The sequence below is a fragment of the Falco biarmicus genome, chromosome 10 (genome assembly GCF_023638135.1).
Source record: "Falco biarmicus isolate bFalBia1 chromosome 10, bFalBia1.pri, whole genome shotgun sequence".
NCBI classification, from domain to species: domain Eukaryota; kingdom Metazoa; phylum Chordata; class Aves; order Falconiformes; family Falconidae; genus Falco; species Falco biarmicus.
This window is the reverse complement of record NC_079297.1, coordinates 32163489-32187326: the sequence shown is the minus strand read 5'-3', so window position 1 is coordinate 32187326 and position 23838 is coordinate 32163489. Positions and strand designations below refer to the sequence as shown.

General features: G+C 37.6%; 1 protein-coding gene across 6 annotated transcripts in view; it reads left to right on the top strand.

The window, feature by feature from the left end:
• The window catches only part of PLEKHA7 (pleckstrin homology domain containing A7), a 160307-nt gene that overhangs the window by 15446 nt on the left and 121023 nt on the right, over nucleotides 1–23838 (top strand). Inside the window, exon 1 of one of the 6 annotated variants that reach the window (XM_056353196.1) lies at nucleotides 12559–12614. The exons of the other annotated variants lie outside the window; for them this stretch is intronic. Within the exon in view, the coding sequence (XP_056209171.1) occupies nucleotides 12574–12614 (41 nt within the window). The 5' untranslated portion in view covers nucleotides 12559–12573. Of the gene's footprint in view, nucleotides 1–12558; nucleotides 12615–23838 lie in introns of those variants that run through there. 6 annotated transcript variants of the gene reach the window in all.

Here is a 23838-nt window from a genome sequence, read left to right as displayed (position 1 = left end):
AGCTTTGATAGGTTGGGATCTTGACCAGGTAACTCGTTTTGTAGATCTTCCTAAGGCTTGGTTTTACCCCGTCTCTGAGAGTTAATTTTTCCTTTTAGGTAGCAAGACCAGGATGTAGAAAATAAGACAGAGGCCAGGATAACTCTGTAAGGAAATACTGATTTATTGGTTTGAAAAGGGATGAAAAACTTGGTTGTACTTGGAAAGGGCTGTCTGATTGTTAGTGGAAGGACGCAGCTTAATGACTCTTGATTCTCTTGTTTTTGAGAATCTTTACTGGAAATGCTGCGTGAGCAAAATGATCAAAAATCTCTTAAATCCTACTGATTTCCCATGTTGTCATGCTGGGTTGGCAAACTGTCAGCATAATCCTGTGTGGTTTCTGAACTGTCTGAGTAGCTTTGCAGCATGGCTAACAGGGCTTTGTCCCGAGGAATCTGCTCTTATGTTCAGTGTCAGTGATGTGTGTGTTTCCATGACCATCGCGTAGTGTTCTGTAGTCTGGGGGGCCCAGACTGCTACAAAAATATGGGCTGCAAATATGTGCATCTGATTCCTCACAGGAAGACTTGCATCTCAGCTACGTACAAATGAAGTGTAGAGAAAAAGCTGAGTGACGCTGGTCAAAAAGGATTTATTTTTAAAGTTTGCATCTGTGCTCTTACAGATGAAATGACACAGTGATTTCACTAAGGATTAAATGATAACTTCATTTTAAAAGGCATTGTTTTTATAACAGGTATTTTGAAAATATTTCTTGGAACTAGAAACTGCAATTGAAAACTTTGAAATTGCCTTTGTATAAACCAAACGGATGGTTACTGTCTGAAAAGAAAAAGTTTCAGATACTCAAATAAGTAAAACATTTTGTTATTTTCTAAGGTTGTCTGAGTATTCCAACTGAAATTTTGGGCTTGACTGAGGCTTTTTATAACAGGTTGTGAAAATGTTGTGTGGGTTTTTTTTTCTAGATTTGAATTATTGCACTGAGGTAAAAATACTGGTTGAATGTTTTCCTGTTTGACTAAAATGTGTGCGTTTTTTTTTTTTTTGTCTTAGAATTAACACTTACAGACTTGGCTGTTGGCTGCCGCTGCGCAGTGCTGTGTGTGCCACTACAGCTGGATGTGAGCGCTTGTAGTGAGCAGGCACTAGTGATGCATCACCACGTTCTGGACTGTTGCAGATTAATTGGCAGCTGAAATACGGTATTCCTGTGCTTACAAACAATGGTTTCCTCCCTTGAGCTGTGTTGTGAAAAAACAAGAGTAACACCTTTATAGCAGGCTGTTTACACAGGACGAAGGGAACAAGCTGCTGGTGATGATCTTCGTGAATAAGCTGGCAGGCTGCCAAGCAGGCGGAATTGCCATCGGTTAGGAAAATGCAATCGAGAGTGAGCTGTTAAAGAATGTGCTCTTAACTGTGCTGTATTGTAGATGCAAGATGGGAGACACCCCCCTGCATCGCTGGGCATCAGGGTTTTAGTGCCTGTTGAGGTTTGGCTTCAGTTGAAAGGCTTTCTTAGTGGTTTTTTTTTTTGGTTTTCTTGCAAATGAATGGCTATGTTAATGCCATTGTGGCAGGCAAAGAGTTAAAAAGCAGCAAAAATAAAACCTGTGTGAGAAGCCCTCACAGTCCTGTTTCTCTAAACAGAAAAATTCATAGTGTGCTAGCTTTGCTCCATGGGTGAACATATCAGCTGGGTAGTTGTCTGTGGACTGCAGGATTGCAGTTGTCTGGATTGCTCCTCTTTATGTTCAGTGGTACATCTCTGAGAGTTCGTAGTCTGTGGGGATGAGACTGAGGCAGCCTTGCAAGTTGTTGCCTATTGTTGGAGATGTTGAAGTGCATGGATACTTTCCCAGTGAAATTGTTTTTATACATATTATGTAATAAAAGATTTTGAACAGCACAAAGATTCTCCTTTCGGGATTCTGCCAAAGTGACAGTGCTCAGTTCCTGGGTCAGCTTTCCCCAGGAATTTGGTTATGCTTAGATTTACAGGAGGGACTAGATGTTCTCACTGCTTAGACTAACACTCAAAAACAAGGAAAAAGAACCACATAGCGAAACCGGGTTCAAGCGTTTTTACAACCGCTGATGAATGTCTGCAGTTTTAGTTTAGTTTATTATGTGCTTTCCTATCTCATTTTAATTTCAAAATAAGCCCTGAGTAATACATTCTTGTTTTAAAATTTAAGTTGAAAGAATGGAAGGCAGGCTCTGCAGGGTCCTGCTGTGCCACAAGAGGGCATTTTTGGTACCAACTCTGCAACTAGTAAGGAATAAATGTGCTTTTAAGTGTCTCACTTCGGATGAATTAATCTTGAGAAACAGAATTGAAATGATCCGTATTTTCTCCAAGCTCCTTAGTTCCGTAAATAAGAAATAATAATTTGAGATCTTTGTTTTCCTAGTTAACGTGGAATTGTTGAATGATTTTTGTAATTACATAAAGCCTGAAATTCAAAGTAGAATTGTGTTAGACTCAGAATTTTGTGCCTGGTGAAGTTTATTTAAATGATCTGCCTGGTATTGATTACAAGAAGTTAAGTTGGAGGTTGAAGAAAATATGCTAGAACTGTTCGTTTTAGGACCAGTAACTTAGAATAATGGGGTTCAGCGTGGAAGATTGTGATCATAAGAGCAGTATATCCTTTTGTTCTGTTTATATGGAATACGAGACTAACAAAACTAGAGGGAATGTACTGTGAATACAGCAACATAAAGTACTTCAAATAACGCAAGGTATCGCTGTGCTAGCATCTCACAGAGTTTGCATTTTATCACTGAAGATCGGTAATAGTGTAAATGGGAGGGAAAAATTGTGCGTCCTAAGTTTGACTTGCTGTTTAAAGCGGAGATGCCCACCCTCTGCGGTGGAGTGAGCCAGAGTTTCTTTCAGTAAGCCCTAGAAGAGCTCTGCCTGCTGCTTCCTCCCAGTGCATGAGGATGTCTGCCTGGGATTGCTTCATCGTGTGCTTGGGACATGCGTGTGCCAGCTACTTGTGAGTGCATAGCCTTTTAGCAGCACGGAGGCCTCCTCCAGCATGTGCTCTTCTCAGGTGAGAGGATACATTCATGCATTTCGGTTGTTGATCTTGATTCCCAAACCTGTCAGGTGATAAGGGGGATCTTTACTCGTAAAAGGGTTGCAGGAGCAGAGTGCCAGAAGAGTTTATCCAAGTTGAAATACATTTGGTTTCGAGCATTCCTTGGGAAATATGGCCGCAAGGAACAGCCTATAAACCAGATGAATTGTTCTGGCAGGTTTGGTTGTTACGCCAGCTCAACTAATCTTCAGGGGCTTTCCGATCTCTCCGAACACAAAATGTAATTGTGGTAGGATTTTGTTTGTTTCTTTTTTTAAAAATGTGGCAATTGCTTATGCTCTTGCGTTGGTGGACCAAATTTAGGATGAAGACAGCAGCAAATACCAGAAAAACAACATTGAGAATTTGGAAAGTTGACACAAAAATTCTATCTGCAACAAAATTTGACCAGATTGTTTTACTATAATTTTTGCTCCACCAAATTCACATTTAAAATAAAAACAATTAAGTTATTTCTTTAATAAAGAACCCATGCATTATTAGCTTCAAAGATAATATCAGGTCTCTGGCCATAAAAACTTAAGTTATTTAGATACCTTTAGCTTTATTTACTTCAGGCACTTGGCATTTTTTGCTGTTGTGTTAATATTCCAAAATATTCTAATCCATAAATTAAACTTGTGCTGAAATTGTGCCTTTAAAAGTCAGCAGTGTGCTCTGCATCAGAAAAACAGACAACTGTGGGTTTGTCATTTGGCGCTGCAGCATCTCTGTGTGATTATTCAAAGGATGGTTGAAGCCTACTGAATACTTCTGTGGAGGGGTTTGGTGGCACCAGTAATTTTTGTACATCAGTTAAATAATGTGGATGCTTATTTTTAATAATGCTGTTCACTTAGATTTGACATGGTTCGTTATGAAAAACATTAGCTCTTGTGCTGATGTAGTTTTCTATTGGGAGGTTTTTTAATTGTGCTGTGTATTTTTCCTGAAATCTATGTGCTTTTGTATGTGATGTGCCTGTTTTTGTGGCTTGCTTGCCAATAATCGGGTTTAATTCATTGCTTGGTTTGGTTTTGGGTGTGTTCGTTGTTCGTTGTGGTGTGGTTTTTTTTTTTCCTTTAAAAGAGAATCTACATTATTGGCTCTTTTAAATATATTAAAAAATAAGTTTGTGAAAATACTGTTGTAATGCACGTGCTTTGAAAGAGGAAGTAGCAAACTGAATACATCTGACAGAAAGGATAACCTTAACATACTTTGTTTTAAAACTGGATTCTGCAGTGCTCCTCTGTCTTCTAACAACTTTAGTTGGAGGCTGTTAAATAATTTTAATATTTCTGCAATGAGAACGTGCATATGCTGGTAACTCCTATTGTTTACCTTTAAGGAACAGTGGTTTAGTCATTGGAAGGAGTTTATTAACACTAGGATGGCAATTAAAAACATTTTACCTATTTATTTTTAAAAACCTTTTAAGCTTATTTTTGTATAGAAATGCAAAAAAACCTAGTTCCAAACTAAAGCTCTATTCTTTTCACGGTGTTAGGAGTGACAATCAGAAATGTAGAAAGCTGCTGGATATTTGGGTTTATATGTGCTTTTAGAGAGACTGTTGAACGAGTAAAGGCTAAGTATTACAGTCTTTGGCTAGCCCTCTTGGATTCTTAAAGCATGTTCATATAAGAAGTACTGTCATAATTGGCACCGAGTAATTATTGTTTTGAAAGCCTTAATTGAGGCTTGACTTGGATTACTCATGGAATCTCTGTTGTTTTCCTGTATGAATTCTGCTATAAATTGTGCTAAGCTGCAGGGGAAGCTGGTAGAAGTCCAAAGACAGACACCTATGCAACAGATGTACTTGCCCGCAGATACGTACATGACTTGGAACTCACACCGCCAGTAAAACACTTTTCAAAAACCCTTCTGTTCTAAATCCAGAGTCTGGGAAGTATGACAAGTTGTGCTAGCTGTATTTGAAAACAAACATACCCTCCCTCATCCCACACATGCACGTGTAGAAATGACAGAACAACATTTGCATCAGCATAGAACTACAGAGCTTGTATCCATACACGTGAGGAAAAAAACCATGCTGGGGTTGTGGAAAATTAAGACATTAAATGTCTTGTCAGAAGTCATGTTTTGGATGGTAAGTTTTACAAAGACGTTGCTAGTATAGTAAATATTTCCAGTGGAGACTTATCCAGCAAATCAAGCAGTAGATTCCAGGGAAGTTCCATTAAAACTTCATTGTTACTTCAAACTGGTAAAGCTCTTGGATAATACAATAAAGGGCCTGTTGTAGTGTAAAGTATTTGCAGTCAGCCTTATTCAGACAAGACAATGATAGCTTTTGTTCATGTGTGTAATGTAAATGGCACTTTTCAAGTAATGGTATTTAGCTTCTGGTGCCTTCAGAATGGCTTTGGAAAATAATATCTTCAGCTAAGATGATTGATTATTGAATAGATTGGACTTTATAGGCTGGATATTTTTCATAACAGTTTTCTAATGTAACATGGTAACTTCTTTAGAAAAACACTTGTTTCAAACATTTTAAATCATACATGCTTTTTATGTTTTCGAACTGTTAGCAGTGAATGGTGTGTTTATGTGCTGCCCAGGAAATTTTTACTTTCTGCAATTTGTAATGGGGGAGGGAAAGAGTTAGTGACAGGATATGTACAGAATGTGAATGACTGTTCCTAAACATAATGTTTGGAGATGAGCTTTTCCAAGAAGTTGTTGGGAGATTGTTTGGCTGTATACTGGTCTACAAATGAGTAAACCTTAGTCTCCCACTTTACTTCTCTGATTACTGTATTACTTGGTGTGGAAAAAATACAGTAATGATCAAAACAAACAATATAGTGTTACAGGATATAACTACAGCGTGTCTCCTTTGTGGTTTAAAGCCAGGGCCAAATCCTGGGAAAAATGAAATTTCTTTAGCAGTTAATGTTCAAAATTGTCATCCGTGTTGAGGCATTTGTTTAGGACTTTTTTTTTTAAAGCTAACTAATGAAATTAGATGATAGATTGTGTGTTCACAATTTTGAGTCTTGCTAGAGTTGGGCTTCTGCAGTGCTTAGATCAAATTTGTATAGCTGAACTACTCAAAGTAAGAAAGTAGTTATTGCTGTTTATTTCTGAAGACTAAGATATATGTTTCTTAGGTAAATAGATCCTAGTCTAAAACTTTGTAGAAGGACAGTATGTTAGTTTTGTATACATATATTTAGTTTTAGGTAGAAGACTTAGGTAAATCATCTTGCCATGGTTTGGATTAGTATGCCTTGTGTAAATTTATTATATGCAATATAAATTTTTTGTTGCTGTCAGAAAGTGACAAGATGTGTGTGTTTGTCCTGTCTTACCTCTTTTATGTTGCTTTGTGCATGAGGGTTTGCTAGGTCTGTGTAATTGTTACAGTAGCTGAGATTCTGTGTGACCGTAAATTCAGTTGCATCATGTGAATATAATTAACTCATTATGTGTGCTTCAGAGGTTCCATTCAGTTATCAGGGTTGTAATCAGCTGAAAAAGTAGTGGAGATATTGTATTCATCAGCCACGCAGAAGAAATGTAGGAATGTGTAAACAGTGGTCTGATTTGTGTCGGGAATTGCAGGACCTCAGTGGCCAGCATCCAGTAGCCCCCCAGGACAAGAAAGCTGAGAATCTAGCAAAGACGGGAAAGGTGTCAGTAAGCCAGAACGGCACTGACTGTGACTGTGCATGGAAGGAAACACACAGGAGAATGTTCCAGTGTAAGGGAGTAGGATGTTTTTTAGCATTTCTTCGTATTAATTCTGTAGCTGTGGATGTGCTGGCTGCTCTCCCAAAGTGGTTGCTGAAGTGCTCGTCTCTCTGAATAGAAGTTGGCAGTTGGAGAACCTTGTATCTTGATTGTAACCAAAGTGCTGAATTTAAAACCACACTTTTAAGATCCTACCTCCCTTCCCTCCAGCGAGTCCTTCTTGTATTGGATGTTTTGCCAGAATGTGTCTCATCCGCTGTGATGGGCTTTCTACCAAATTACCCATAAATAGTGAATATTAACAAATGTATGTAAAGATAGGAAGCAAAAATTGTCTAGGGAATGGGGAAAACTTTGAAGATCCAAATGTTTACTTACACACTAATCAGTTAGCACACTTAGATGATCTGCTGGGTGATAATTAAAGGCTTTATTCTGCCATCCTTAAATCTTATGCCTTGACATTTTCTAGAAACTGTTCCTGTGCCGAAACCACAGTATCTGTCTCTATCTTTCCCTTTTATAGGAGCTTTTAACAATAACCTTTCAATTAAGGTGAGTGTGCGTGCAGCTGTGAGGAGTATTCATAAGTGAAATTATAATGGGTGCAAAATGAAGAATGCTAAATAATAGGTCACTCAAATGAGTCTACAGAAAAAGCTAAATGTCTTGAAAATTAATGTGGTTACACTGTCATAAAACCTGGACTTGTTACAGATTCTTTTTTTTTGTGTTGTTACATTCCTGACATATGTTTCTCCTGCAGTTTAACTTTTTCTTAAGCATGCTAGGGAATATATAAAAACTGGGAAAGCCCGGCTGTCAAAGTTCTGCATTTAAAACAGGGTATTTTTATAAAGGAAAAGTGATTTCTGTCTATATAGAAAATGTCATGCTTTAATACAGCCACCATTTTGATGAGTTAAGCTTTCGGGCTATGTGGAAATTATAGCAAACCCTGTGGCTGCCGGTATAGTTCTGGATTTTTGTAAAGGTCCGCAATAAGCGCAATAAAGGAGAGAAAGGTATTTGGGGAGCTGTCTCAAAACCGGTGTTTTTCTGTTATTAACAGAGCTTTGGGCAGTTTTTATTCATGCTTGTTATATGTTTGTATACATCGCTGTTGGAAAAATAAAGTGAAAATGGAAGGTAAGTAGGCAGAGTATTTGTTATTCTTTATTTCTTTATTGTTGGGTCCCTGCCCCCCCCCCCCCCCCCTCAAATTCCTTTTCTCCCTCTCACCCCCAAATTTTTTGATTAATAATGTTTTTAAAAGTGTCATTCAAAACTAGTTATGTTTAGTCATCTTTTCCTTCAGTGTGGTGATTAAATGTTGTGGGGTTTGGTTTGTGATCGTTGGGGTTTTTTCAACTTTGAAGTTTGAACCAATGCCTCTAAATATTCTAGGTGACTTTGTTATAGATAGAATCAAATAGTCAAATTATAATTCAGTGTACTCTCCCCATGTGTACTTGGAAGTTACACAATGTGTAATGTCTTCCTTTTTTATATCCTTTCCAAACTGGAGTCTTGCTATACATGACTACTGTACTGCCTGCTGATCTAGCACAAGCTGCAGTACTCCCTTAGAAAATAGATAAGTGGTCATTGGCTAGACTTTCTTGTGATACCAATTTAACCATTTAAATGAGTTTTCAGATTTGGCATAGATTAGTTGTCCACTTCCTTTATGTTCTTGGATGTTCCTACCGTAATCTGATCCTGAAGGCTCTAGTCTAAAATTTATTCTCTTTAGTATCTCTCTATTCTCATTTCTGTAAACCCCTTCCCAGGCACCATTTTGTTTGCAAAATATGCTGCCATAGCACTTCCTGAACAGCATTACACATATAATTTTTAAATTTTTTTTTTGGTACTATATATGCAAGTTTTATGAGAGAAGAACTTCCAGCTATTCAGTGAGTGTTGCATAGTTGTATGTGAATCAGAAGAAATACTGTGTGACTTGAGGGAAATCCACAGTGTGCTGATCTTGGATGAAGAACAATAGCTATTGATCTAATAAATTACTTTGTTAATTAATATTGTAGTTTCTAAATCTTTTCAGTACAGTCTGAGAAAACCCAGAAGAATTGACAGAATACTTATATACATAAATATATATAATATGTATATAAATACAAGTATACATATGTACATCTATATAAAACCAAATAATCCAGTTAATTTACATTTTTAATATGAGACAATGCCAAATTTGTCTTATCCATTACCAAGTTTTGCATTGAGATAATATTTTTACACTAGAGTTCATTAATACACATCTTAAATAATTTAAATGCTTTTAAATTGTACTGTGGTTTAACATCAAGAAGCAAAGTGTTCGTGATGAATTAAGTAGGATCAGGTTTAACCGTGCTTCTTAATTGTTGAATGTTACTTTAGTAGAAGTATCGTTTTGGTTCTGCCTTTTGGCATCTCATTCCTTACGCAATTTTATTTACTAATATTGTGTTTTAGGACTGCTCAGTATTTTTTCAGTGAGTAGTTTCTAGAGTTGTTTTCAGCACTCTCGGTAAAGACATGTTCTTACTATTTTTATGGGGTTTCTTACCCCATAAGAGGGGAAAGAGGGATTGTCCTAGGGATGTCCAGGAGCTGTGTATCCTGACACAACCATGAGAGCGTAGCTGCCAAAAGGGTAAGTGTGTAAAACAAAATGTCTCTCTTCTGAAAGCTGTGCCACTGCCAACACCCTTGGTGTTGCAGGGGCTCGGTTATTTTATGATTGCCCTTAACAAGATCAACCAAATCTGTGATGCAATATGCTCACCCATGGCTTTTCTTTGGGAATTTAATGCCTGTCTTGTGTATTTGGTACGGTCTTGAAGCCATTAGCTGGAAATCAGACAGATTTACATCCTGTCTGGCTGTAGGTATCTGTAACATAGATGACACCTGAGGAAGTAACTTTCAGGTTCATTTTTAGGTAGCAGAGGAAAGGCATTTCTAGAGCAACTTCATCTATTTCAAAACTGTAATCTGAAATAGATCAGGTGAATTGTTCCCCCATATTCCTTTTCTTTCCAATGTGAAGTCCAGTGGACTGCAATGCAATGACAAGCTCAGCAACTTATGTTTAGTGGTATATGGAGTAAATCCTACACCATGTCTTATGTGGAAACTTACTATGCAGCTGGTACCTGGTTGATGGTAGATCTTTCAAGACTGGAAAAGTCACTTACCTGTGTAGCTGTTCTCAGTAAAGAGCTTTTCTTAAATACTTTCAGCAAAGATCTAAAATTAATAGCTGCCAATTTCTGGGCGTGTTGATTTAGCTCCAGAGAGGAGAACTTTCTCCATGTTAGACAGTGTTTTCAGCTTTCTGCTAGTCTGGGACTGATGCAATAACAAGTATTTGTAAAAGAGAACAGTAGTGTTGTCTTTGTTTAGAACTGATGGAAGGATTTCGAAGTGGAGAGTTGCTTCTGTGTTGTAACATTTTGTGGTTTTTCTTACTTAGTTGAGATTCTGGGATTAATCAAAGTTTTTGTTCTAAATAGAGTCAGAGCACAGATTCAGATATCTTGCTGTTTTTCAGTGTTCAGTTTGGCTCTAAAACGTATTCTGCCTGCATGTAATTAAGCTGTTCCACAGAGTCCCTAGTTTTGCTTCTCATTTGTGACAATGGCTGTTGTGAGCTTTGAAATTCCAAACGGCTAACAAAATACTGTCAGCAGGAGCATCTGAAGTGAAAGACAGACAACTAGAATGACTGAAGTCAGAAAATACATGAATAAAGCATTAAGGGTACTGCAGTACCTGCTTTGAAAGTTATATTATTGAAAAACTGCTCTCCATTTTTTCCTTCAATAGGTGTCTTTGTTTACCTTTTTTCAGATTATAGAATGTATAGGGAGAAGAACTAAGACTTTTGAAAACAACTGACCTTGGGTAGTTTTATACTTTAGATTTCTGTTCGGTACCATTTCCCAAGTCCCCTCCCCTCACCCCCGTCATAGGCATATGCATTGTGTATTCTGAGAAGTTTTAAAATGGTGCCCTGAAGAGTTCCTTGTTGCTTCTTAAAACTTGGAAGGAATTTCTTTCTTAGGTCCCTGTTTTTATTAGAGGGGTGTTTTGTGCCTGGTTGAAGTAGTTGCCACCAGACAGAGAGGGGGCTACTTGCATCCCATGTGTGGGGGTGAAAGAGCCTAAGGAATTAACACACACCTGTTTCTGAGCATTTCTGTAGAAACAAAGGACAAGAAAAGTAAATTACGTGCCTTCACCCGTTTATGTCATTAAAGGTCTGATCCGAAGCTTGCTGATTTTGGTGAGTTTTGGATTACTGCATGGCTGAGTTAGAGGCCAATTAATTCAACTTCTGGACTTTCATTAGAAGAAGAAGGTGTGAAGTCCAATTCTGATTGCTATGGATGAGAACACAAATTGACTAGCTATGTAGTTTCATGAGGGGGTTAGATTAATCTAAAAATTAGCTGTCAATGAAAGGGATGCTCACATTTCCACTGTATCTTTCCTTTGCAGCCCTTTCCTGACCAGTCCTGGAACACTTGTTTAGCAGCTTGACTGATGCCCCAGTTCACATCTTTGATCTAGCTGAAAACACGTTCTATGGGACTCTGATTTCAGCTGAGTAACTTGCCCCTCACCTCACTGCATGGCTGCACAAGCACCAGCGCTGGTGCAGAGGAAGCACTGGGAAGGCAGGAGGTGGGACTGTTCCTTTCAGTAGCGATGGGTTCTTAGCTGGACTTAAGCTCCTTAGAAAATTGTGCTTTCAGTGGAACTGCATGGAAGATGAGAATTAAGTAGAGTGCATCTTAAAGATTTAGACCTCCCAAGAGACTAGACATTCCTTGAGATTTGGCAGTCGTCCTTAAAGAGTTTGGTTTATATGCTTCCCAGCTGAAGTAATTAATCTTATTTTACTTTTTATTTAACATTCATTTTCTTAAATACCTCGGACCTAAGTTTTGCTTTTTATGCCTGTCACATCACTGAGCAGAACTAAAATAGCTCCAGTTAAATGAAACCCATGTATAATTGAAATTAGATTTACCTGAAAGCTTACCTTGGATTTCATGTGAACTTTGAAATTAGGTTACTCTGCTAAAAATCGTTTGACAGAGATAGGAAAAATTAACAAATTGCTGAACAACATCTGTGTTTAAGCTTTATTGGGAGAACATTAAGCTTTTGTTTTCAAAAATGGACACTACAAATGCTTACAGACAATAATGTATTGTGGTGTTTTCAATACTGATAGGCACGCTTTTAACATAGTTTAGGCTTTCAAGTACCCTTTAGGGAGGCTGAGTGTCATGTAAGGATATGCAGACATCCAGGCTAGACCATTGGTATGTTCTGATACATATTTACGGTACCTAGACTTTTCTGGGAACATGTGATAGTGCTTGGCACTTGGTTTGTTTTGCTACCCTTTGAGATAGGAAAACTGAGTAAATTTCCTTTTCAAGAATTTTGCAAAATACCGAGCCATTGTTCTGGTACATGGAGAGTTACTTTTGTTAAAAAGAAATTGGTATTTTTGTCCTTTTTTTTTTTTCCAAACATGGAATACAAAGGAACGTTCAAATCTACAGCTGTGGTGGGAGGATGTGGTTTCTGCAGGGACACCACGTACATTCCATCTCATGGAATGCACTTGATGTGACATTTAACAAAATGTGTCGCTTAACAGCTTCGAGAAAGGCCAGCTTAACTGTAAAGACATATGTGATGGGAGCCCTTCCTGCAAGATGGCATGCCTTTCCTACGGTTCAACAGAAGACCATTAATGCCAAGGTAAAGAATAGGATTGTGCTGCTCTGGAGGGTGGTCTCAAAAGTATTTGTGGCTTAAACCAAATTACAGGAGGCAGGCTTCTCTGTATCCCAGAAAGCAGGAGGATCACCTGACCATATATAGTTCCTGGTGAGCAAATTGAAATGATTAATTTGGATAAGTAAGATGAACTGTTTATTGTTCTTCAGATGTTTATGTACTCCTGTTGAAAACTGCAGCTGATCTGCAATCTTCTACTGTCTGCTTTTTATGCTAATATGGTGTTACTTGCAAAGGTCTAGGAAGGCAGCCTGTCCCTGGGTTTATTGATCTTTGTGGTATTGACTAGCTGCAAAATAGTTTCCACAGATGGCAAAACAAACTCATATTTCTGACTTGAGGTGGTGAGTTTGGATGTTGTCCTACTTTTATTTTCATGAAATCCAGCAAAGAGCATAGGAATTGTGAGTTGGTTTGGGGTGTTTTGTTTGGTTGTTTGGTATTTTGTTGTTGCTGTTTTACAACAAACTTTGCCAAAATATTTGTGAAGCCCTAAGAGTTGTATTTGACAAGTGTGTCTATCTTTGAACTTTTGGGAGGGGGAGAGTTGGTAACAGTAACTTTATCTCCAGAAAGAAACTATAAGGATAGAATGTGGTGGTGATTATGGCATGTAATCAGGGAGAAAATTATAAATTTAAACTCTAGTGTATCAGTTTTCAGGATTTCTAAATAACAGAATACTGTTTTACATAAGATTAAATTCTTTATAGGACTGATGGATTTTGTAAAGATCTGCCTGTCATACACTGTTTTCTGCACTTCTTCATTACTGGAAATATCAGCTTGTATTTAATGCAAGGTGACAATTATTTTAGGTGTCTCTATTTTGATGGGAGGGCTGGAATTTTCGTTATTACAAAAAAAGTTCAGGAAGAATGTAATAAAATCACAGACGCAAATAAGATAATCAACTTTAAACAAAATCTACAGAAATTGCAGTCAGGGAAAGTATAAAAATTGATGTTTAAAAGTATGTTTTAAAGAATACAGGTTTAAGCCAAGAAAATTTCCTGATGAATCTGTAGAATACAGTGGCGTATGGCTATATCTAGGGCTCATGAGTATTCCTGAGACACTGGGAAAACAGCAATACTGAAATAAAATGTAATAAAAAAACTTACCCAAGCCTGGTTTTAGAGGATCATAATATATTTTAAAAGTAGAAATAACTTGTAGATCTTCAGACTTAAATGTGCTCAATGTTTGTACCTCTGTCAGATAGGCAATAAGCATCGATGGTGTAATTTTACATTTCTGTCTTTGTTAAAGCTTCATCGTTATTCCGAGTGGGAACACTCAGCTTCTTGAAAATAGTGGACGTGTGCTTGGTGTTCAGGAGAGTGCAGCTGAGGTGCCGAAGGAGCGCTGTGTGTGAGGAGGGTCTTTTGGTGAACCACAGAAGCTGAACCTCGTTGAAACTGATTTTTGTCAGACCTGTTTCCAGGTAATAGGGACAAGGAACTTCTAGTCGGCAAAGTATGTTGAGGCTCCCATAATTGTTTTTGTCAGCCTGTGCTTTTCTGTGAGAGCATGTCAGTCCTTGTTAGGGAACCAGCTTATTTTGATACACTAGTTCATGGTTTTGAGACCAGGGCTATCTGTTTCTTTTCCCCTGCTTTCCTGGTACTGCTTGTTCTAGAAAACTTAAAGGTGTATAATAATCTCTTGGCGTAGATTCTGTCTTCATTGTTTTCTGCATTTCCCTGTTATGATGTAGTGGAGACGTCAAGATCTAGAATGAAAATGGTGTCATAAATAAATTGTGTTCAACTTTTTCACCTGGACCCGTAGGTCCCTTTGTACAAAGCTGTTTTCTAGTCAGTTAGCCACCAGCCTTTGCTGCTGTGTAGGCTTGTGCCATCCCAGGTGCATGAGCCTGCCATCCGTCTTTGTGGAACATCATGAGGTTTCTGTCAGCATATTTCTCCAGGTTGTCAAAAGCTCTTCAAAAAATGGCAGCTCTGCCCTCCAGTCTGGTGTGGTTTAAAACTGTCTTTTTTAGGTAATTTAGAAGGTTTATTAAGCATGGCTTTCGGTCAGCTTTTTGGTTTCCTCTTCAGTTTTGTGTTGTGAAGAATGGCTGTAGGAAAGTATGATAAATCAGTGGCCTTGAAGGCAAGCCTGAATTTTAGCACTTTACTACACAAAGTGCTTATCTATTCTGTATCAGTTTGTTTATGTAATATAGTACAAAGAGGAAAGTTTGTAAATTTGACATGGAAGATGAATGCTTGGCGTATAGGATTTTTTTTGTGTGTATGCATTCAGAGAATGGTAGAAGGCTCTGTAAGAGAGATGTTGGTTGAAATCTTCATTGTTTATTATGCTTTTCTGTGTATGAGCTAAAATATTTGTAAGTAAATATTTAAACTGTCCAAAAAATGGTTTGGGTTTTTTTTTTCAGTCAAACCACTGTTACTGAAGAATTCCATTACTGTCAGTGACGCTATGGCAAAACTTGAAGCCAAGTTACAGTCAAGTTAGAAATGCCAGTGCAGGCATCTGTGATTGTCTTGCTCTAATTCTTCTTCACTACTTCGCTGTGCTTGGCTCAACTGGTTGGTGTTGTTTGTGTGTGTGTGTTTTGATCTTCATTGTGAAGGACTCTGACAACTTTCTGAGAAAATCACCCAACAGCCTTTGCTTGTGCATGGAATTTGCTTGAATGGATGTTTTTTGCGCTGCTTATGCCTACACTTTAGATGGCTTGCTTATTTTTAAGAGGCTATGTAGTATATTAGAAGAATGGAAATGGGGGATAGATGAGACAGTTGAGAAATAGCGAAGGCAAAGAATTACACTTGTTCTTATTTAAATTCCTTCTGAGCTACAGTCTCTACAAGGTCAAATTTTGAGGTTTTGTTGGGGGGGAGGTAAAAGAACAAAGGACGTGGTTATGGTGTAAGAGTTATGAAAAACCTCTCAGTAAAATGCGGGGGAAAAAGCATTTATTTTTTTTTTAATAGTGTATTTGTGAACCTTATTATAATTTATCTGTGGAACACAGTGGAACGCCTGGAATCTGTACTTCTCATGCAGAATTGCTTAACATTATCTAGATTTATTGGACTCTTTATTTATATCCACATATTTGTATCTGTTTCCTGAGCTTCTTCAGGGCCTATTTTTCCTCTCTCACACTATGAATGTCAGGAACACCTTTATAAGATGAAAGCAGGCATTCTTAAGTCATATACATGATTCCAGGAGCTGCAGTCTTAAAGATGCTAAATACCAGCTCAGTTTGCAAATGGCAGCTCTTAACTGCCTGCCAGAACCTTTTAGTTGGATTGAGGGTAAGGCTGGCCCAAAATACTGGAAATGTGTATCCCTGATTAATGCCACTGGACAGTCCTCTTGGTGTAGTGTGAATGAGCGAGTGCCTCTCAGCCAAATAGGTTCTAGTTTGATGGTTTTTGTCAGCTCTTTGAAGGCCAAGTCTGGTACTTGTATTGGATTGGTTAGAAATCTATTCATGTTCCATTTAACATAATATTTATTTCTAGCATAGGTAAGAGCTTGGTGAGTCTATCCTCTTTTTCCCCCCCGACTTTTGACAAATGCACACATAAAACCTGTGCATGTCAAGGAGTGTGCTCAGGTGCTTTGGGGCTTGAAGGGGCTGTGTAAACACTGCTCTCTACCATTCAAGTAGAGCATTCACAGGCCTTTACTGATCATCCAGGAAAGCTGATTCTTCACTGTGAGAACAATTAAACGCTGGAGTAGGTTTCTTAGAGGAGGGATGCAATCTTCCTTGCTGGAAGTATTCAAGACTCAGTTTGAATGACACTGGTTCATGTAGTATAAGGCCTTGCTTTCAGCAGAGTGTTGGGCCAGATGATTGCCTGAAAACCCTTCCAGTCTAGGCTTTTCTATGTCTCTGATTCTTCACTGGGAAAGGATAAGGTTTATACACCAAAGTCTGCCTCAGATTAGTTTGGGACAATATTTTGGGTATTGAGGGTTGTCCTCTTACGGATGAAGCAGGGATTTGTTCCTTTCTCTAGATTTAGTTTGATCTTTTGAATCTTTTAACATCCTTCTCTCAGCAGATCAGGCATCCTGGCTGTGTGGGTTGAACTGCAACAAAATGGGTTTTATACTTTTGGGATAATCTAATAATTCCAGTGGAAGCTGGGATTCCTGATGTTCTGGTCTTAAGATCATATCAGAAGAAGGTATATTCTTAATGAAATTGTGTGTGATAGCTGAGGCCCTACTTTGCCAGCAAGAATAAAATACCCAGCTTCCAATGCCCTTGTCATTCATCTGGTTGGAGGGGAGGAAGGACGAGATTCCAGTACTGTTGCTGGAACCAGGCTGATGGAGGCAGGAATTCAGTTTCCTTTGCCAGACTGAAGGCATCACGGATAGAAGATGATTAGCACTTGGTGAGTTTTTACTAGATAACCTCATGCATGTTAATTAAAAAAAAATAACAAATAAAATCCTAGCTGAGGAAGACATCATTGTTTGTCTGAGACATCCAACTGGACAGATGTCAAACTTTCCTGATCCAAGAAGGATGCATTGCCCAATTAGAGCTTTATGTGTAAGTAGCTTTATGTGTAAATAAGTTGTGGCCATACAGTAATTGTTTTCAGAATGTAATATTTTATTTTTTTTTAGGTGTTACATAATGTAATGCCTTCTTGACATGGGAAAACTATTTTTTTTCAGCGAACTAAAATGTGACTTGGAAGTTTTAAGTTTAAGAATGTGCTGACCTCTGCAATAATGGTTCTTCGCTGTTGTTTGATGCTTGTTTAAAGGGCAGAAAAAAGAGGGGGGGGGGAAGTAGACTTAAGTGTTTGTTTGCGTAGTATCTTAGCATGGCAAACTCATAATAGACTATCTTATAGCATGCTACAGATCAAAGACTTCTTTTGAATATTCTTGATTCAGAAGTTTTGAAGTTCACAAGTAGGTGTTTGCACAATTGGAGAAGTTTCATGGCTTCAGAGATATAGTAGAAACTAAAATATTTATTGATATTTCCAAGCAGCCATGAATTCTTTGCCTGAACAGTGTTATGAAATACGAGTAAATTATATGAATTAACTTTTGGTTTTAATTTTTGCAGACAATAAACTGGTGTCTGCAAGCAGGTATTGATGCAATCATGTCTTCTAATTTTCAGGACATCATTTAAGTTATCTCATGGACTGATTAATCTCCATCTGGGTTTTTTATGTTTGTTTGGGATTTTTTTCTTCCTTTTTCATGTACCAATCAGATTTTGTTAGAAACAAAGAAATCTTGGGAACTTAGTTTAAGTTCTGACTTGTATTAACTAGTGGCAATCTGGTATCTGTTGGTCTCCTGCCATTCCTGTTGTTTGATGAAGGCAACTTTCCCTGCCCTGGTATTTGTATGACTGGTTGGTTTGTTTGTTTTTAAGCAGAGCAGTCCTACACCCTACAAAATAAAGGTTTGAATAAGCTTCAAGTCAATGCATGCCTACACTCTGCAGTGGATGGGACCCAAGGCCCAGCTCGAATACCTGTATAGCACAGCACAACTCGGAGGTGTTAGTTTTCAGCCAAAAGCAGTGTAGTCATGTCTGCATGGTGATATGCCTGGGCTATCAGATATCTCCTAGTGTTCTGTCTTCAGTTAGTCTGGTTCAGGCACTAGTTTGGCTTGCTTTAGCTCAAGTTTCTCCACTTGTGCTACATTTTACAAAGTAGATGTGCCCTAGCTTGTTCTAAATGACAGAGTACTTGATGTGTCCTGATCTCTTCCCCAGATACAGAAACTCCTTTTTACATGCACCTATTTGATGTTTTCTACATACGGTTTATTTAGAATGGTGCATGATACTCTTGATAAAGTCTTGCTGAAGCACTTACGGTTAAAGACTGCCTAAAATGTTTCCTTATCTCCTCTGGAAATACCTGTCATGATGTATCCTGGCATTGAATTTTTTCTTTTTCACTGCCATGTAACAGTTGTGGCTTATGCTGGGGTACCTCCCACTTACCGATCAGTTTACTGTTGGACATACATTATGCATTATCTCTGCATTTCTGTACTTTCAGTTGTTAGGTCATGCTTTGGATCTAATTTTGAATGTCATATTTCCCTTGCTTTTTAAAACTTCAAATGTTTTTGTTTACTTAACCTTGTGTTCAACTAATTGTCTTCTAAATATGAAACCTTTTGTCTGATAATTGAAAAAAATTTCTTCAGGCTATATTTATTGCAGTTACATCTCTGTAAAAAATTGTATTTTCTGCTAATCTCTTAACAATGAGAGGCAAGACTAGAGGAAAAAAACTTCTTTTAAGTTGGTTGTAGGCTCTTCTGTCACAATATGGCCATGAATATTTCATTATATGTTTGAAGAAGAGCCTTGCTGAAAATGGTAGAAGTTGTGGTTTCCAACTACATCTGGGTCATTCTTTCATATAATTCAATTGACCTCATCATGTTTCTTGATTTAAGCTACCATTACTTAGAGGAGCAAAAAGCTGTAAATTCATATAGGACTCCTATTATTATGTTGTTGCTGTTTTATAATAATAGACAGAAATGTACATACCAGCAGCAGAGCCTTGAGTTTAGGCTGTGATTTTTAAACCTAGTAACTTACCTTTTAGATGGGAACTTGACTGTTGCTTCTGCTGAATCTATTCTGTTTATTGCTACTGGTAATGAGGCAATCCTCTTCTGAAGCTCCAGCTGTTCCCAGTCTTTGTTGCTCATTTGAAAAACCCTGTTAGCTGAGGAAATGTGGTAAAGCTCTTTTTCTGGCTTGGCCAGAATAGGTGTACTCTAAGGGTGTATGGAGAGGAAAATGGGAAGTTTCTAGAGGAATCCTCTTTCTGTTAGAAGCCATAAATATTTGGGAAACAGGCTTTCATTGTAAAGCTGCTTTTTCTTTGATGTGGTAAATGTTTGTATGCAGTGAGTGTATCTCTTAAAAAAAAAAGAGATGCTGCTGGTTTGTTTTAATCTTTTTATTGTAAACCCTCAAATTAAGATATGGTCAGCCTTTTCAGTCAGGGTAATCTGAGTCTGATTTTTGGTGTTAACCGCTCTCCTTACTACAGCGGAGATAAAACTGCCAAGACATAAAAAGAGATGGTTAAGGGAAAGCTTAACTACAGCCAAAAAACCTTCACTGCTGCTTTTGGCTGCTGTGTCTGTGTGCGAGCGTGTTTGTTTGCTCTGTCCAGGAATGCCAAGGCGTGTGAAGTGCCAAGTCGTACAGGCTGTGGTATTGCTACTTGTGCTGGGAGTTAAACTTCTAGAATGAATGCATCCGTTCTGTGTTTTGTGGATTAGAAACACATTTCACTTCTGTTTCTTCCAGCTTTTATCAAACGTAGACTAATTTTATTTTTTTTTCTTTTTCCTTTCCTTCTGAATGTTTGTTCTTTGAGTCCTTAACATGTAGAAATAGGGTGAGTGGCAGTTTATCTTCAGTTTGATGGGGTCTCAAGGTTGCTTCCTTTAAGCAGTTAGCAGTTAACCAGAGGTGGTGTAAAACTACAAATTGGTAAGGTTTTTAGGTATATCTAAGCACAGCAAGCCAGTAATATAAAAATAAAATTAATAATATTTAAACTCTTTGTAGGTGTTCTGAGAAATACCTGGGGCCTTAGTGCATTTGAAATCTGCTGTAAACAGAAAATTTGAAGTTGAGCAGGAGGTTGAGGTGGTCACTCATTCTTACTTGTCTGTCTTTTCACCTCCAGGAGTTCCTGTCCCCTTGGATCAGCCAGCATTACTGTGTGTATCGTGTCTCCTTACCCTGGTGTCTCACAGTTATCTGGGTTACTTTATATACTCTACAGCACGGCTTTAAAAAACTTAAGATTAGTTTGATAGAACTGGGTTAAGGATCAACTATGTGTGCAGTTACGGTGGCTGATCTGAGCGAGACATTGACTGACCTTTTGAAATAGGAGGTGAACTTTTGGCAGTAGTACCCTCAGCAATGCCTTGCTTCCAGCACAGCCTGAAAAGAGTGAATTGCACTAGTAACAGCCTTTTAAAAAAGTCTTTCCAAGCATGGTAACTTTTAATCTCAAACCTATTCTTAATCACCACAGACTTAATTGATATAATTCATTTATAAGCTGAAATCAATGCAGATTTTGAACTAAATTAATTTCACGCCTTAGGAAAGTATACAACTGGCTATAAATCTTTGTGATTTATATACTGTGGAAGGTAAATAAGATAAAACACAAGATTTTTCAGAATCCTGGCCGGTTTTGAAATCACTCTTGCTTCCGAGAAAATAATGGGGCCTTTGAATTCACGGTATTGTCCTCTTTCAATGCAGAAACATTAAAAGCAAACAGAACTTGATGGAAGATAATTCTTCAGAAGAACTTCATAGATCTTGATTGACACCTCAACTTAGTGATTCATGCAAATGCATGGATGGTGCAGTTGTCATAGACTTTAAAATAGAATATACAAATGATGCAGAATCTAATGGAGCATATGTGGTACATGCATAAAATTATATATCACTTGTCAAAATGTAGGGGTAGTACCTCTTCTTTCTTGATTTAATTATAGGTGTGAAGTAGAGTAATACTGCTATGGAATTCTTGTGACTAAATAAGAATACTGTAAAGTAGTGTAGAAATGTCAATGGGAAGAGGGAGAAAATTAAAAGTAGTGAACACTGTTTCTAGAATGGTTGAGATCGCACTGTTTTTTATGAGTAGGAATGTGTATTGTCACTTAGTACTTCATCAGAATGGCTTATGCTGCCATCATGAGGGAATTTTATTACAAGTAGCTGCTTCTACACTATGGTACTTGTTCATCATTTAAACAATTCTAAGCTAAGATTATTGAAGTTCCTTTTAGATTCTCTTGACTATGGCTACAGAACGAATAACATATTTTTGATAATTAAATTAGTAAAAAAAAAAAAGTCTTTAAAAATCTTTGAAGCACAAGCATTTGGAAATAATGTGAAGTGTAAAAGTGAATCTGGGTAGGTCTGGTGTTCAGGTTTCTGGGCTTTTGATGATCTTTATTTTTTTTAAGGAAATCCAGTGAAGCCTGCAGTGTACTTAGCTTCTGAAATTTTGAATTTAAAACCACAGGACATCTGTAGTCTACTAGATCCTTATTATGCATCATGTATGGTGTGACGTTTATGATGCATGTTTAGGCTGAACAAACACTTGGAAACTTCTGTAATGGAATTGCAGTGCTTTTCTCTATCTTAGATGGCAAAATTAATCTGTTGGAACATACGTAAACTGGGAGTGGCTTTGACATTTTAGGATGTCAGATCAGGAGTACATCTGAATTTCAAGTGTCATGTATGGTCTTAGAGGGTAGTTTCACACAGTCTCTGGTATTCCAGCTGTAATTTCTTTATAGCACCAAACATACAATGCGTGAGGGAGAATGTTTTCTTAGTTTAGAGAAATCCATTGGAGGGGTTTTTTGTGTCTTTAAATACTTCTAGAGCCATTCTAATTTTAATCTGAGCTTCTTACAAAATTACCTTTTTTGTGCCAAAAGCTTAAACCTTAGGAAAGTCGTTTGCACAGCTTCACATAGGTTCAAAATATCTCTCTATGCAGAAAAGCTGCTTAGCATATTGATACTTCCCTGGGTCTATTCCATTTTATATGACATATCAAAACTGGAAAACCGGTCCACAAATTCCTCCAGGCATCTTACATGTAATTTTCTTTTCTTCTCTTTAAAGGACATCAGTAACACAGATCCCATAGTTTAAGGTTCCCATCTATTAACTTACTTCAGTAGCCCTTTGGAAATTTGAAAACTGTGTCTCATCTTATGCTTAATACTTCCTTTTTCATCATTACTGTAAAGACTTATCTGTCTCCTCTTCCTCCTTTTCTAAGTGAGAAAACTGTTTAGGTATAATAGAGTAACCATGACGTAAGCCTGAGATCTTTAGCTTGTTGAATCTAAATGCTGTGGGGAAAAAAAGGTAGTCCTGTTTCATGGGATTTTTTGTAGTATATTTATCAACCATTCTCTTTTAAAATTTAAAATTAGCATGTAAAAAGTTGGGTACTTCTCAGTAATGAGACAGTTCTGATTTTTGAAGAGTGGTAAAGATGTGAACGTTAGCATTTCCTTCCCACAGAGCCAAAATAAAACTTGAAACAGGTTGAGAAGAAATACTTCCATTAGGTATGGCCAGATTTTCGTAGTCTTGTATATAAAAAAAACCTTCTCGTTTGTGAATACCTGAATATGATAAGAAGATTTAATTTTATAGACAGTTCCTAAATCTGGAAGGTGTCAGGGACAGAAGCAGCAGCTGAAGTGTTAGGGAGATCACAAGGAGTCTTGGAAAAGGAGCAGGAGAAAAAAAAATAGTCATCTGGATGGTGAAGTTGTGATCGGGAGACCTGGGAGAATCTGGGAAGAGAAAGTGGTTGCTTAAATATCCAAAATAATTGGATAGAGCAATCTAAAAAACATTACTTAGCAGATGTGATCAGAAATTTCTACAGGCAAAACCCCCCTCCTTGCAGCCAGGGGCCTTTATTTTACTGGTAGCTCAATGTGGAGAAGGCATTTATGGCCGATTCTGAAAAGCGGTCAGAAGGATGCGACACTGGGATTCTAGCAACTGGATGTAGCACTGCAGGGAAAAACTCATGCCCTTTTGTCCCCTGTAGTTTGTGGGAACTGGTGTCAGGTTATGTGAGTAATTAATGTTACATTTGTATAACGTTGGAAGAGTGAAAGTTTGTCAGCACTGTGTAGCTGAAATAAAACAGATTCTTTCTGATGTTGCTCTAAACCTTGTATGTGCTTGTTCCTCTTTTTAATGTACCCCCTAGGAAGTACTGTCTGGGACATGTTTGCTGATGTAACATTATGTAAATGTTATTTTAAAGCAAAATTAAGTTACTGGTGACTAATTATTATTATGATTCCAGCTTAAAGTAGTTTGTACTAAGCAGAGATCAGTGTCATTTTTTGAGATTTTGTGAGCACCTGCAATTAAATGTAAAGTAATGGAAAATGAATGTTGAGTTAGGATGGATTGTCACTTGACTCACTAGATCTTATCTTCTGGTAGGTTTTAATGGAGGCACTTGAATAGTATTTATTCCTAGAACCAGTTATTTGCATGCATTTTCATATCTCATTTATAAGGTAAATAAGGAATAATGAGGGTATATCTGAACTTTGAAGTTTTTGATCCTGG